The following is a 14,581-nucleotide window of genomic DNA, read 5'->3' on the forward strand; positions in this document are numbered from 1 at the left end:
TGGTATCCCTGTGTGCAGAACTATACAGGCAAGTATGTTACTTCCGCTAAAAGAGAATCTTATTTGTTCATTATTACAAAAGGGTTACAATAGGATGACCTTTAGGATTTTATTTGTTAATTATCACAAAAGGGCTACAACAGGATGACCTTTAAGATTTTATTTATTCATTATTACAACAGGATGACCTTTAAGATTTTATTTGTTCATTATTACACAAGAGCTAGAACAGGATGACCTTTAAGATTTTATTTGTTCATTATTACAACAGGGTGACCTTTGAGAATTTATTTGTTCATTATTACAAAAGAGCTAGAACAGGATGACCTATAATATTTTATTTGTTCATTATTACAACAGGATGACCTTTAAGATTTTATTTGTTCATTATTACACAAGAGCTAGAACAGGATGACCTTTAAGATTTTATTTCTTACTTGTTTAAAAACGACTACAATATGATGACTTCTGGGAACTTATTTGTTACTTAGTACAAAAGGCTGTTATCGTGAAAGGAAAGGAACAACTTAGAAAATGAACATAACATAAATAAAAACTCATTATTCAACTACAGCGTTGCTGACTACGCAATCTTTATTGAAGTTTTACTCTGCAAATAATTTTTGACGTATGGAAGACAACGACGGTGGTCTGCACAATACATTTGATCCAAACTAGATATTATTGTTTTAGATTAGTATTTTAATAAAATTTATGGAACGTTGCAGCAAGGACGTTATCGTAGCTACTATTTCAAGTTGCACCAGTCAGGTTGCAGTTAAAAAACAATGATAGTTCTGTGTTCTGTCATTGACAGACTAGCGATCTGCAAGTCTTCTATAAGATCAATCAGACCAATGAGAACACAGAGACAATCTACACTGGCAAATACTACTTTAAAATGATCAATAGAAAACTTATAAAACAATAAAAGTCTAGAAATATATAGAAAATGTTGATAATTTAGAATTACATTTATGTTTGATATTACGAACATCAATTTTTGACATTGATAAACAAAGAAATGAAATTTTATTCATCTCATCTATCTAAATCATATTTTTATTTGAAGAAGCTGATAAAAGGAATTCAGCATGTACCACGAACAGTCACGTTAACACAAAAAAAACCAAGTGGACAAATATCTTAGCTGTAGGTTGTCGTGACTGAATATTACACACACAATAAAAGTGAATAATGTATATTAAAACTAAGAGTGAGATTTAAAATACTTTAGATATATATTTTGAAAATACTCGCTTTTCGTTACATGAAAAAAAAAGACATTTAGTCATCATAAACCTCAAAATATAACACCGCCTGAATGAAGCTGAGTATTATGTTATTTGATAGGAGCTTATTAAAAATAAAATCTAAACAGTTACATATAATTATCATCTAGGCTCAAATCACAAAGTACTGGGTGTTATCACGTTAATCCAATGTACTTCTTTATACCCCTCCCACTCATAATTTTTACTATTTATTGTTCTTACCGTAATCAGCCAACCACGAAGTAATATTTTTTGTATCTTAGATAGATGTTGTAAAATATCTTCACTATGCTTTTCGCTTTTAATGTCATGAACTGGTTTTTAAAACCTAAAATTAAACCTTTTTTGATATATTACACGTGAACAAACAATTTATCGAATCAAAATCATTAGCTGTTTTTATAACAGTTAGAGCACCTAATATTTGTGATAAAAATTACTTATACCGCAGTGTTGCTGTTTTGTCTCTCATCTTCCAGCCCAGTCGATATGTTCTGATATTCAATGAAGGGTCTTCTGGAAAGACAACTAATAGATATAAAATGCTATATTTACACACTCCTGAGTTGCGATGGGAGATGGAAAAAGTAAAAGAAATTAGAAAGACAGTTGCTGGTTTTGTCTGACTCAGGATGAAAGTATTTGATCTACGTGTATAGTCTGTTGTTAGCGTGACACTGTTGACCAATAATTAGTTTAGAACAGTATCATAAAAGGTAGCACACCTGGGCAATGTTTAAAAATTAACCACACAAATAAATGTTTTCATTTTTTTTGTCTGTGAGGCAATAGCTGGTTCAAAACTAATGGTTGTTTTCTTCAGCTGGCTTTTTATGATTTAAAATGGTATAACTTATCGTTAGATAATTATATGTCCAAATTTCTTTGTAATTCTTCCCCTACACCCTCGAGATTTACTCTGACTTCTGGCTTAAGCCTAAATCATCCTTAAACCTTGTCTTTTGTATACATCATACTACTTAAACACATTTAAATTTTGATTGCTTCGTTTCACCACAATAGAAATGAAAGATAACAGTTAAACGATCAAAGAGAGAGTGAGAGACATATATATAAAAAATGAAGAGATAACAGCTGCATAGGTGAGGAAAATGAGCTTATCTTGAGTTAATTTCGTTTGGTATGTTACACTAATTTGTAGACATTACATTAATTAAAGCCTCTGTTAGATTCAATTTTAGTCATGCTATGTTATTTAATAGATGTATTTCAAGATACCGCATTAACACATAAATCATTGAATGTAGACAGAATATTAAGACAATTAGAATGAATTATAATTTAGAAGATATCAACGGTAACTGATTTTATGATATTATTCTATTGAGCTTGGCAACATCTAGTGTTAATGTAATATAACTATTAAGTATTTTTTTATTACTTATTTGGAGTTTGGCATTCTTTGTTAAACGTATTTTATTGCAAAAACAATTATTCTAAGAACAAAGAGCTGTATGCATCAATGAAACGTTTACCTCTGTAAATAAGTGAACATAGTAGAAGCTTATATGATATGAGAATTTCGACAAACACACAAACCGGCAAATATTTTTCTTGTAGATTTAACCCATACAAGGTAAAGAAATTTTCCTTTTATAAAATATTAATTCGTTTTACGATGCTCCTGTATCATTTCATCTCCTTGACCACGTGACGACGATAATGTCGAGAAACACGAGCAGTTTTAGCTTATCGATGCTTGTCAACGTGTGAGGTCTTAGACGGTGTGATTTCTGACGACATCAGCTGACTTCCTTAAACAAACTCTCTTCCCTTGATGAGCTTCTAATAGAAGGCATTGCCTATGTAATGGAGAGGAATGCCGAGTTTCCTGCGCGAGTCTGGTTACTTTCAGAACCAGTGCTAATTAGCCGCAACTCCTGTAGCAGTAGTAGGTCAAGAAACAGGACATGTGGGATAGTTATTTGACGAGCTTCTCTGTCTTGTGAAGTATGACACCATTAATAACATGGAGAAGTATGTGTTATAGGAAGGCAGAAGAAAGTGCTAGTTCTTAATTCCTCTACTACTACAGTAGAGACATCAAGTTTGACTACATATGTGTCCCAGAGATAAAAAGAAACGTCTTCGAAACATAACTCAAGTGGGCTCTTAATAAATATCCTTTTTTTTTCTTTATCACCTATCATGTCAGAGTTGACGTCGTTTCATCGTAAATAACGTCTTTCTTCTATCCGATTTTGTCATCTGCAGTGTCATGTACAAAATTGTCAAACACTAAGTGTCTCATATAACTTAAAATGAAAAAGGTTGTCGCTTATTAAAAGTTTTATTTTCTGTATTTTTTACAAAACAATAGTTGTAGCGATCAAGATGAAGAATAACGTACTTAAAAAAAATGTTTTAGAATTAGCAATCGATCTGTTCAAAGGAAAACGAAATTTGGGCATAAAAATGGATTACGACACCTATGACGAACAACATTATTTATTTAAAAAGGGACAGAGATAAACGTTTCGGAATTCTGCTTTTGTAGTGATCAAAGTGAAAAATAATGTATTTAAAAATTATTTTTGGAATTGCTACAAACGCGCTATCTCCAATGTGTGAGCCGCGGTAATAAAACAATGAATGTTAGCCTTATAAGTTCTGAAGCCAACCGCTGAGCCAACGGGAAACAAGACTTGAAAGTGTTCTATTAGTTAGTAATAGCTAACTCGAGAAATTGTAAATTCAATCAACTTCATATTTGACTTTAATTGTGATACCAGTTGCAAAAATGCTATTTCATAAAAAAATATATAGTTTTTCTATGTCTTTTAAATAGATGAGAGACCATAATGTGAGATTGCAAATGTACATTAAATACGAAAGAAGCATGCAATGAATACTGTAGAAAACGAGTCGGACAAAATTAGTTGCCGTAAATCCCGTTTATCTATTTCCTTTTACGAATTATATCTCACATAGAGTACTTCTCAAATGTATCCGTACACAAAAGTGAATGAGTATTTTGTAAGTCAATAAAATCGCACTAGTTATGTAAGTTTAGAACTGATTATTTAACTCACGAGTATCTACTTTATAAATACCATCAAATATTATCATAATTCATGTAACTTTGCCTACAATTTACAATTTAGCTAGCATTAAAGACCTTTTTACACATGAAAAAGAAAATTCAACTATTCTAAAGCGCTGGAGATTGTGGGTCTTTTGAAATATCCTTGACTTTTTAAGGCAATCCTTTGAGCTAATTTTTTCATTGTTTGTTTGTTTTTGAATTTCGCGCAAAGCTACACGACGGTTATCTGCGCTAGCCGTCCATAATTTAGCAAATCTTGGGCTACTCTTTTACCAGCGATTAGTGGGATTAACCGTCACTTATAACGCCCCACGGCTGAAAGGGCGAGCATGTTTGGTGGGACTGGGATTCGAACCCGCGACCGTCATATTGCGAGTCGAGCGCCTTATCCACCTGGCCATGCCGGGCTTGATTTTTTCTTTTTTTTCATCATGTCTATTATTCAAGAGTAGTATGAATACAATAACCTGTTTTTGAGAGTATAGCGAATTATCAACACTAATTCGTCTGCTTATACCTGTGCTAATTTCACGTAACCTTTTCAAATATTTATTAACGTTTTCTGCCATGTTACATTGAATCTAAATTAGCAACAAACAGAATATTCAATAAGTACAAGGCTAGAGAAAACAAATTCAGGAAATTATCTATGTTCATATGCCAATTTTTGTATCATTAGCAGTGTTTTCATAAATAAAAACCAAACAGTACATATTTTCATAAAACTTATCACGTAATCCAGTTATTCGTAAAAAATCATAAATGACGACTTTTCACTAACTGTTGAACGTCTAGTGTTATTGGATTACCCAGAACATCTCCAGACGTGTAGCTAGCAATTCTTGCTTCTTAAATATTATTAAGAACTCTGTTGAACGTCTAGTGTTATTGCTTTACCCAGAACATCTCCAGACGTGTAGCTAGCAATTCTTGTTTCTTAAATACTGTGACGAACTCTGTTGAACGTCTAGTGTTATTGGATTACCCAGAACATCTCCAGACGTGTAGCTAGCAATTCTTGTTTCTTAAATACTGTTACGAAGTCTGTTGAACGTCTAGTGTCATTGGATTACCCAGAACATCTCCAGACGTGTAGCTAGCAATTGTTGTTTCTTAAATACTGTTTTATTCTTCTTCAAATGAAAATTCTTGAGTTGATTTGAAATAACACAAACGACACACAAATTATAATCCCGTTTATCCTCTTTTGCAAAAAACTTAAGTAAAAATAGTTTACAGCACTGAAAATAGTTTATTTCCATTTATCAGAACTTGTTTTTTACAGAAAACTCATATGTACACTGAAACTTACACTAGGTGACTGCTATACAACAGGTAACTTCGTTATAAATATCAGTAGAAACAAAGTTATAATAGGAACACAGAAGCGTATATGACAGAACCACATTTGGGGAAATAAACTTGCTTTAGATGCAGGAATACTCTGTATTTAAACACAATTTACTATGTAATAAAAAGTATTTGAATCAGGCAAAGATAACCAAAGCTAAAACTAATAAAGTTACGTAAACAGAATAAATAACTATATATATATACATCACCTTAAGAAAATAAAAATAAAAAACACAAAATTCCGGAAAACTTCCGGGAGAACATTTTCAGGAAATGCTTACAATAATCTGTAGTTTAACGGATAATATTTTAACAGGCTTCATCAAAAAGACGAAATATTTTCGATAATTCTAAGTTGTTTATTACAGTGTATGTACATGTGTGTGTTTGTTTGTGCCTCAAACACAAAACTAATGTGCAGTGCACCTTAGTCACTAGAAAGCACATCTTTTTTTTTTTTTAAAAGATACTCCAAAACTCAAAGTTCCTGAAAAGTAAGTCGAAATAAAATACATGTAGTGTAAATCAAAGTTTTATGTAGCATCCTTTATTTTACTTTGAACGCTTCTTTTACGTTATATATTTCTAGCTGTTACGTCTAAAACAAACAATTTTAACTTAACATTAATAACATGCTTGAAAAATCTAAGGGGTTTTAAGTTTCACTATAACTATATGCATATCTATGCTATTGTTGTCAGGTTGGATTTGAAATAGAGCTATCATACTTTTCTTGGGAATCTATGATATTGTTGTCAGGTTGGATTTGAAATAGAGCTATCATACTTTTCTTGAGTATTTATTTATGAGGCTGTTTTCAGTTTAATTTCTAGACTTAACTCCATTAACTACCTTATTGTATGATTAGAAATTATTAACAAAACTAAAACACTGCCTCTCTGTTGAGCCGGTAGAGACCTCATACTCATTACTACATGGTAGCGAATCTGGTTACACTTATTAACAAAGAGGGGGAGGGGTTACCACTAACATAAGTTGTAATTTTTTATCTACTTTGAATTATACCAGTATTCTATGAAGAAAAATGTTCATTTGTAGCTACGAGATATTTCAACCCATTAAAAATACTCAGGTGTGATATTTTGCTTCAAAGAAACATAAAATAACAACAGTGGTGACTAAGACTGGGTGTTGTGGATAAGAAGATACCTAACTGTTGGGTGACACTCTCATCATTACAAAAACGCCTGACTGTCGGTGTCACACTCTCTATCGAACCCTGGTGTGCTAATTTACACTTCATTTGATCAGTGTTCAAAATTGCTTTTTACCACTTAACAAAAAGTTTTGGATAGCGTAAGACTCAAATTTTTGTAAATGTGTTATCCTCAAGACATGCTCAAAAGAGGGCCCGATTATTTTCTGATACTATCTGGTTTATTAGTTTCAGAATGACATAGCAGTGTGCTTGTTAATCACGGAACTTCAAAATGTCAAATTCTTTCGTTCCTTCAATTAGTTTGAAGCTAAAATAAAGTGATTCAGTTCCTTGTCAAAAGCTATAACCATCACTAGAGATCAACATCAGTCAAGATTAATATACTCAAGGCTGACTGTGTCTGGCACAGAATAAAGACAGTGAAGGTTAAGATCAGTGGAAACAAACCAAACCAAGGAACACTTGAAAGAAAATACGGAACATAGAACCCTATACACTGTAGACCAATTAATTCTGATATTATCTAGAGATCAAAGAGTTCTAAAATTCTAGAAAGTGAAATATAAAGTTTTTCTTTTGTTTCAAGATTTTTGCACAAAGTTATATGAAGAAGTTATCTATGCTTCCTAATTTTGAGCTGATAAATTAGAGGGAAGGGAGCCAGTCAACAGCATCCATCGCTAACTCTTGGGTTACTCTTTTCTATCTGACCGAATAGTGGGATTTAACTGTCAGTCATTCTTTTTGTGGTGCGCGTTATTAAAGCAACGGGACGCGAACTGAGAACTCTTAGGTTTACAGACCGGCACGCTAACCACTTTGCCATGCCCGATTCAACAAAGTCTAGCAAAAACTGCAGACGAAATAAGTTTGTTTCCAATTGACCAGCTCTTTTTGGCCCAAACAGGGCACTAGTCAGCTCTGCCATATGGTAAGATGCCAATCAGAGAGCTAAATAAAGTAACATCTAATGGCAGTACAGTATTCCAAATACATAGAAGCTAAGTTCTTAAGAAACGTCGAATAGTGACACATACGGTTTTTCTGATTGTATATATATATATATATATATTTATAAGGTACAAACGCTACAAACACCTTAGCACTTAATGACTTAGAAACTCTTAGGTCATTCATTAAGTCCGTAACCTACATATTCGTAGTTATGACAACCGTGTCCTAATATACAGTAATGGTTGTTAGCTAAAATCTATACTTCATGATGAAGTCATGGGACGTGCAGACTGGACGACGAATATATATAGTTTGTTTTAAATAAACGTCACTAGTTTCAGTCCTGAGAAAATGTCAAAGTGCTGGAGTTTGATGACGTCTTCTCCATATCAGGCGACGAGTGCGGAGTTTATAACATATATGAGCAGAAGGCTAGTAAGCCAAGACGTCAAACTGTCTTTATAGGAATATGTACAATCAGATTTGTGAGACATGCAGTATCTACTGCCCAGTCTATGACGAGTCAATGTCTTTGTCGTCCATATCATCACGAATAGGGACCGTGGTATGGTTGTATAAGCCTTGGGCCATCAGCTGGATAGCCAATGTGTTAGGATGACCAACGGCCTTTTTGATCTTCGCGCGTTTGTTCTGGAACCAGATTTTGATCTGAGACTCGTTAAGTTGTAGTTCACGAGCCAGATCTTGTCGTCTTTTTTCTGTCAGGTAGCGGTTTTCTTGGAACTCTGCCTTGAGTCGGGCTAATTGGTCTGCTGTGAAGGCCGTTCTCGGCCGTTTCTCATCAGGTTTCTTTTTCTTCTTCATCCTCCGAGATCTGGGCCCTAGTTGTATATAAGAAAAAAAAATCAGTTATATTAGAACTTATATAAAAGCAAGTTAAATGTTAACTTTAAAATAATATACAGAAGCTGCTTTGATTCTCTGGGTATCAAAATAAACACTATGGTCATTTTGACTAGCATTTCTCAATAAACGTAAGGCTAAGACCAATTCAATTACAGAAGAAATAAAATCAGTACGTGAAGTTTTTAATCATAATATCAAGACTTACAATCAATAACAGGAGAATAATACAAGTCATTCTCACTAAAACGTATCTACTAAGCTGCGACATTACTGAAGAATAAGTGTACTTTAGAAGATTGATGCTCAAACTTCTGTTTGCAGTTGTTGAGCATTCCATACCAGTTAATTAAACATGTTGATTTATCTGAACAACTTCAACTGTCAATGAATGACATGACAAGTACTTTACATAGTCGTACACTGAAGAATTAGCAAACATTTAATGAAAACTCGTACGTCCCATACCATTTACACAATACCGACACATTCAGTCTAATATCATTTAGTTTACTATTATAAAGGAACCAACTTCAACGTTAACATCACTCATTTGTGTATTGTGGACATAGTTACGTTTTTCTGGAAACAGACTGTTAAACTAAAAATAAATTTGGAAAGAGATGTGACGTATTTTCTGTGATAGAAGATTGTATCACTAATTATGAAAGGCTTATTCCCTTTGTTACTCTGTCGAAAACACTTTCACGTTCCTTTTTTGGTAATGCTCAACAAACTTAGCAAAAAAACTATCCCCTGATTCTTCTTAGGCCAACTATGGTGTTTATGTTGAATGCTCAATATTCACGTTGATTTGCTAGAGAGGTTTTTTTTTATTCTTTATTTTCTTGATAACTTCGGTGATATAACAGCAAAATAGTTTAGTTCTGAAGTTTTATGACATTGAGTTGTAGTCAAATATAAAATAGAACTTACCAAGTAGTGTTTCACCTAAGCCTTACTCTACGTTTATGTATTAGGCCTAATGCTTAAATTAGACTACATATAGGCCTACTATTACTAACGTTATAGAATCAATGTTTAAAAAGTTTTAAGTAGTGAATAAATGTTGGTCCGGCATAGCCAGGTGGTTAGGGCGCTTGACTCATAACTTGAAGGTCGCATGTTCGAATCCCTTTTCTACCAAATATGTACGTCCTTTCAGCTGTGCTAGCTTTATTATGTGACGGTCAATCATACTATTCGTTGGTAAGAGAGTAGCCCAAGAGTTGGCGGTGGGTGGTGATGACTAGCTGCCTTCCCTCTATTAGGGGCGGCTAGCGCATATAGCCCTTTTTTAGCTTTGGGCAAAATTCAAACCAAACGAAACCGAATAAATGTTAATCAATAAATATTATTTTGGTATTTTAACACATATATTATCTACTTGGCCCTAAAACGTAAATAAAAATAAACGGTTATTAATACCAAATATCTTCTATCCTTTGTATAGTCGAATATTTGTGTTGGAATTCCAGCACTATGTTAATTCCTAAGAGTAGAAGAGTAAAGAGTAGGTACATTTTGGAGTACATAAAAATTCCTTTTAGTTAAATTATATAATTTTTGTTAATCATTCAATAATAGTTTCTCGTCATTTTTGGTGGGCTTTTGTACTAATATGATTTAATGCACATGGCTTGAACTTTATTACATTTTTTGTTTTCAAACTTATGTCGTGCAATTTGTAAGTCTTATTGTTATGTACATTATACATATTCGTTCAAAAAACAGCTAAATGTGGAAGTGGAATGAAAATATTTCAGGTCATACCAGGCTTATAAGTTTTTACAACAAATTAAGGATATAAAACTCTTGTGAAATGTTGTATCATATTTTTAAGACTGAAAAGAACAGACAATTACTTTCAACATGAGGATTTAGCTGTTAGATAGGACTTTAAATGAGGTGATAGAAACTTAACCAGTTAATCTGATTCTTAGAATAGGATGTTACTAAATGTTATTGGCTGGATGTTGTTAGCCAGTTCAGCTGAGTCTTAGAGTAGAATGTTGTAAAAGGTTATTTACTGAATGTTTTGGAATTAAATCTAGTGAAACGGATTCTTAGAGTAGGATGTTATGTCACCAAGGTTATTGGCTGTCAGTTATTAACCAGTAAAGTTAATGGCTGAAAATTTGGAAGTAATACCCAGTTGACCTAATTTTTACTTCAACTGTGATTCTATGCAGGATAATAAGTGGGTTTTATATAATATTCAGTTGAGACTATTTTTACAATGTGATGTTGCAAAGACATATTATTTAAGCATTCTACTGGATTGTATGAGCTATTATCCTGCTAATAAGTGGGTTTTATATAATATCCAGTTGAGACTATTTTTACAATGTGATGTTGCAAAGACATATTATTTAAGCATTCTACTGGATTGTATGAGCTATTATCCTGCTAGTTTCGTTGATTCTTACTCACAAAGTGATATTATTGGGACATTGCCTGGACTACATAGAATATTATTCTATTAATCCAATTCGTACTTATAGTGTGATGGTACCCACAATATTATATGGAATATTAGCACATTTAGCTCTTTTCTTTTCGTGAAATGTGGTATAATATTTATAAATTCAATGACTTAAAATGACTTGTTATGACGTAAAACATTATGCACATACTTATTACCCCATAGTACTTTGTGATATACGGTCATTCCTAGTTATCTTAAATTACAAGTGTTTTGACGTCTTATATTTCAAGTATTTAATACAGATCACTAAGACATTTTTATCTAAGAGCTCCGACTGTCCTGTTTTACACAAAAGTTGGCTTTTAAAGCTATCAATGTATTTTTGATTTAACTTTTCTCCTGAAAAACAAACAAACAAACAAACTACTTTCCCTGCCAGTTATACTGTTATTACGAAGAAATCGTTTCATGTAGTATTCTCTTTTAAATAAGAAGAAAACTTTCTGTTTCTGATCGATTCATTTGTTTGCTAACCCTTGTTATATCATTAGGTACTTCAAACAACAAGAAAGAAGTATTTGTTATTGTTTAGTGAATAAAAGACAACATTTTGCCAATTCCGCTGAAGAAGAACAAAGAAGATTGGTTTAACTCGATAATTTCACCATAACTTTTTAAACCACTAAGAAGAGCACTCAGCTTACCTTTATAAAAGGAAATTCATTTTCGCACATTACCTATTTTCAAAACAGCAACATTTACTAGACTAAAATGTAATTTCTTTTTTGAACTTTTATCAGTACAATTTTATTTCTTAATTGTCGGCACCACATTCCAAAATACATTTGCAGTAGTTATTAGAAATGAAGTAATTTATCAATGTGTTTATAGAGAATGTGTCAATTTGTTTGTCATCGAAATCATTTTATGTATGATGGGTTTGTTATGAATTTCGCACAAAGCTACACGAGGGCTATCTGCGCTAGCCGTCCCTAATTTAGCAGTACAAGACTAGAGGGAAGGCAGCTAGTCATCACCACCCGCCGCCAACTCTTGGGCTACTCTTTTACCAACGAATAGTGGGATTGACCATCACATTATAACGTTTCCACGGCTGAAAGCGAGCATGTTTGGTGTGACGGGGATTCTAACCCGCACCCCGAAGATTGTGGGTCGATCGCCCTAACCACCTGGCCATGCCGGGCTTTATGTAGGAACATAGCAATGTTATTCTCCGAATGTGTATAAACCAATCCTCCCCCGATAAGATTCTGGTGGATTTCCCCGTCACACTGATATTGGAGGTCTGTCTCTCTTTACACTTTTGTTTTATTATTTAAAGAGCTGAGGTGAAAAATACGTATGACAGAAACAATTCCACTACCACCTACAGTACCTGACCATACTCAAATCGCCAGAGAATTATGAAAGAAGACATTACGTTCTATTTGCTTCTATGTACCCAATTAACATAACAGTTTTTATTAAGCCAAACTTGGAGGTCATGAGAGATAAAGAAACACGAGATTCTTGTATTTGAAATGTGTCAGCTAATAACTCGCTCACAAGTTGCGCATGGTTAAAACGCCACCATCTATTGTTTCAGTCAACCGTCCGAAGGTAAACAACAACACCTATTGTTTCAGTCAACCGTCCGATGGTAAAACACCACCACCTATTGTTTCAGTCAACCGTCCAAAGGTAAAACACCACCACCTATTGTTTCAGTCAGCCGTCCGATGGTCAAAACAACAATATCTTTTGTTTCAGTCAACCGTCCGATGGTAAAACACCACCACCTATTGTTTCAGTCAACCGTCCGATGGTCAAAACAACAACACCTTTTGTTTCAGTCAACCGTCCGATGGTCAAAACAACAATACCTTTTGTTTCAGTCAACCGTCCGATGGTCAAAACAACAACACCTTTTGTTTCAGTCAACCGTCCCTAGCACAATTTGTTTTTAATAAAGATGATTTATTTGTTAAATGTACACAAAAATTCGAAATAGCTTTCTGAATGAATAAGTGGTATTATTTCACGCAAAAAGCAGAAGATTGAAGCTACTAATTTTTATTTTATCTTTAAAACAATATCTAATTAACATGTAAACTAACACAAGTTATTGTCATTCAAACTGGAACTCTTTCCGTTATATGATATTTAAAGTTTCTCAAAGTGCACTATCTGAATGACTCAAGCTAATGTGAGGTATGTCAAGATCTAAATGTACTTTGAGAATTATATATGCTTTAGCTCAATGCAAGCAGGGTGCAGTTTGTAAACTAAGTAATTTGAGCTTAAAATTGGATCTATTAAATTTCTACAATAAAATTTGATATTATGGGTTATGTCTATAGTATACATAAGAAACACAACAGCCGTTATGCTGGAAGATAGATGTCACAACAACACTTATTATTTAGAGACAGTGAAACTTACTCGGGTCATTGTTTTGTTTTATCGTTCTTTAAGCGTTAATTGTGTTTTGTATTCGAAGTCTACAACGGTAATTAAAGAAAATGTAACAGTAATGTAGACGTTATCAATTCAAAAACAAATTCAAGTTTAAATTATTAATATTAATAAAGCATGTTACGTATATAAATCAGAGCTAAACATATATATACCTAGTAATAAGCATAGCTAAATAATTATAATATTCAAATTATATTACTTGCAATGATTAGAATGCATTACTTCATCAGTTAGGTACCTTCGTTGTTAACGATATTTACGGCTTTAAACCCAATAATGTCTCACGAGGTTCAGCCAGTCCAAGATGCTTAAGTTAGTCCTAATTCCATCTATTAAGCTAGCATGATGACATTAATAGGGTTGGTCCTCAAGCCCGATAAAATATGATATAGTGGAGCACTGACACCTAGTACGTGGATCTTAGATACTGAAACGAATGCCCTTTCCTGTGGTCTGGATGGTTTTTCTAGTAAAATAATCTCCCATTTGCATTTAGTTCATTAGCACCTGTTCTGCAGTGGATCACGTGATCTGCCGATAGTTTCATATCTTTTTGTCATTGGTGTCACTACCGAACTACTATGTAGCATAAGAGAAAAGAATAAAGTATGCCATATAATAAAGTTGTATATGTATTAAGAACAATACAAAACGTGATAAATACACATAATTTAATAATCAAAACTGCATTCAACAGCTCAATGAATTTACGTTATAATAAAGATGACAGAGCGTACCTCTATTGAATATACAAATGAGTGAATGAATCTAACAAAGGGGAAAATGGTTGTGTAAAATGTATGTAGTATATATATCAACTACGCTGGGGAGAATTGTGACTTAGCACATTTTGGCGGGTACAAATGTGTCACATTCTCATCCACTCCTACATGTATTAAAATTTGCTGAATTAAAGTTTCTGCTAAATTCAGAGATGCTCTAGTCCAGCGTTTCCCAAACTATGGGTCGCGACCCACTGGTGT

The 14,581-nt window shown here is 33.4% G+C and overlaps 1 protein-coding gene across 1 annotated transcript in view; it reads right to left on the bottom strand.

The window, feature by feature from the left end:
• Window positions 1-5,648: 5,648 nt before the first annotated feature.
• Window positions 5,649-14,581, bottom strand: part of LOC106472494 (homeobox protein engrailed-1-B-like) — a 57,167-nt gene continuing 48,234 nt past the window's right edge. Inside the window, exon 2 of the mRNA XM_022401915.1 lies at window positions 5,649-8,670. Coding sequence (XP_022257623.1) covers window positions 8,342-8,670 — 329 coding nt within the window. The 3' untranslated portion in view covers window positions 5,649-8,341. The remainder of the gene's footprint in view (window positions 8,671-14,581) is intronic.

This window comes from Limulus polyphemus, unplaced genomic scaffold (genome assembly GCF_000517525.1).
Source record: "Limulus polyphemus unplaced genomic scaffold, Limulus_polyphemus-2.1.2 Scaffold121, whole genome shotgun sequence".
NCBI classification, from domain to species: domain Eukaryota; kingdom Metazoa; phylum Arthropoda; class Merostomata; order Xiphosura; family Limulidae; genus Limulus; species Limulus polyphemus.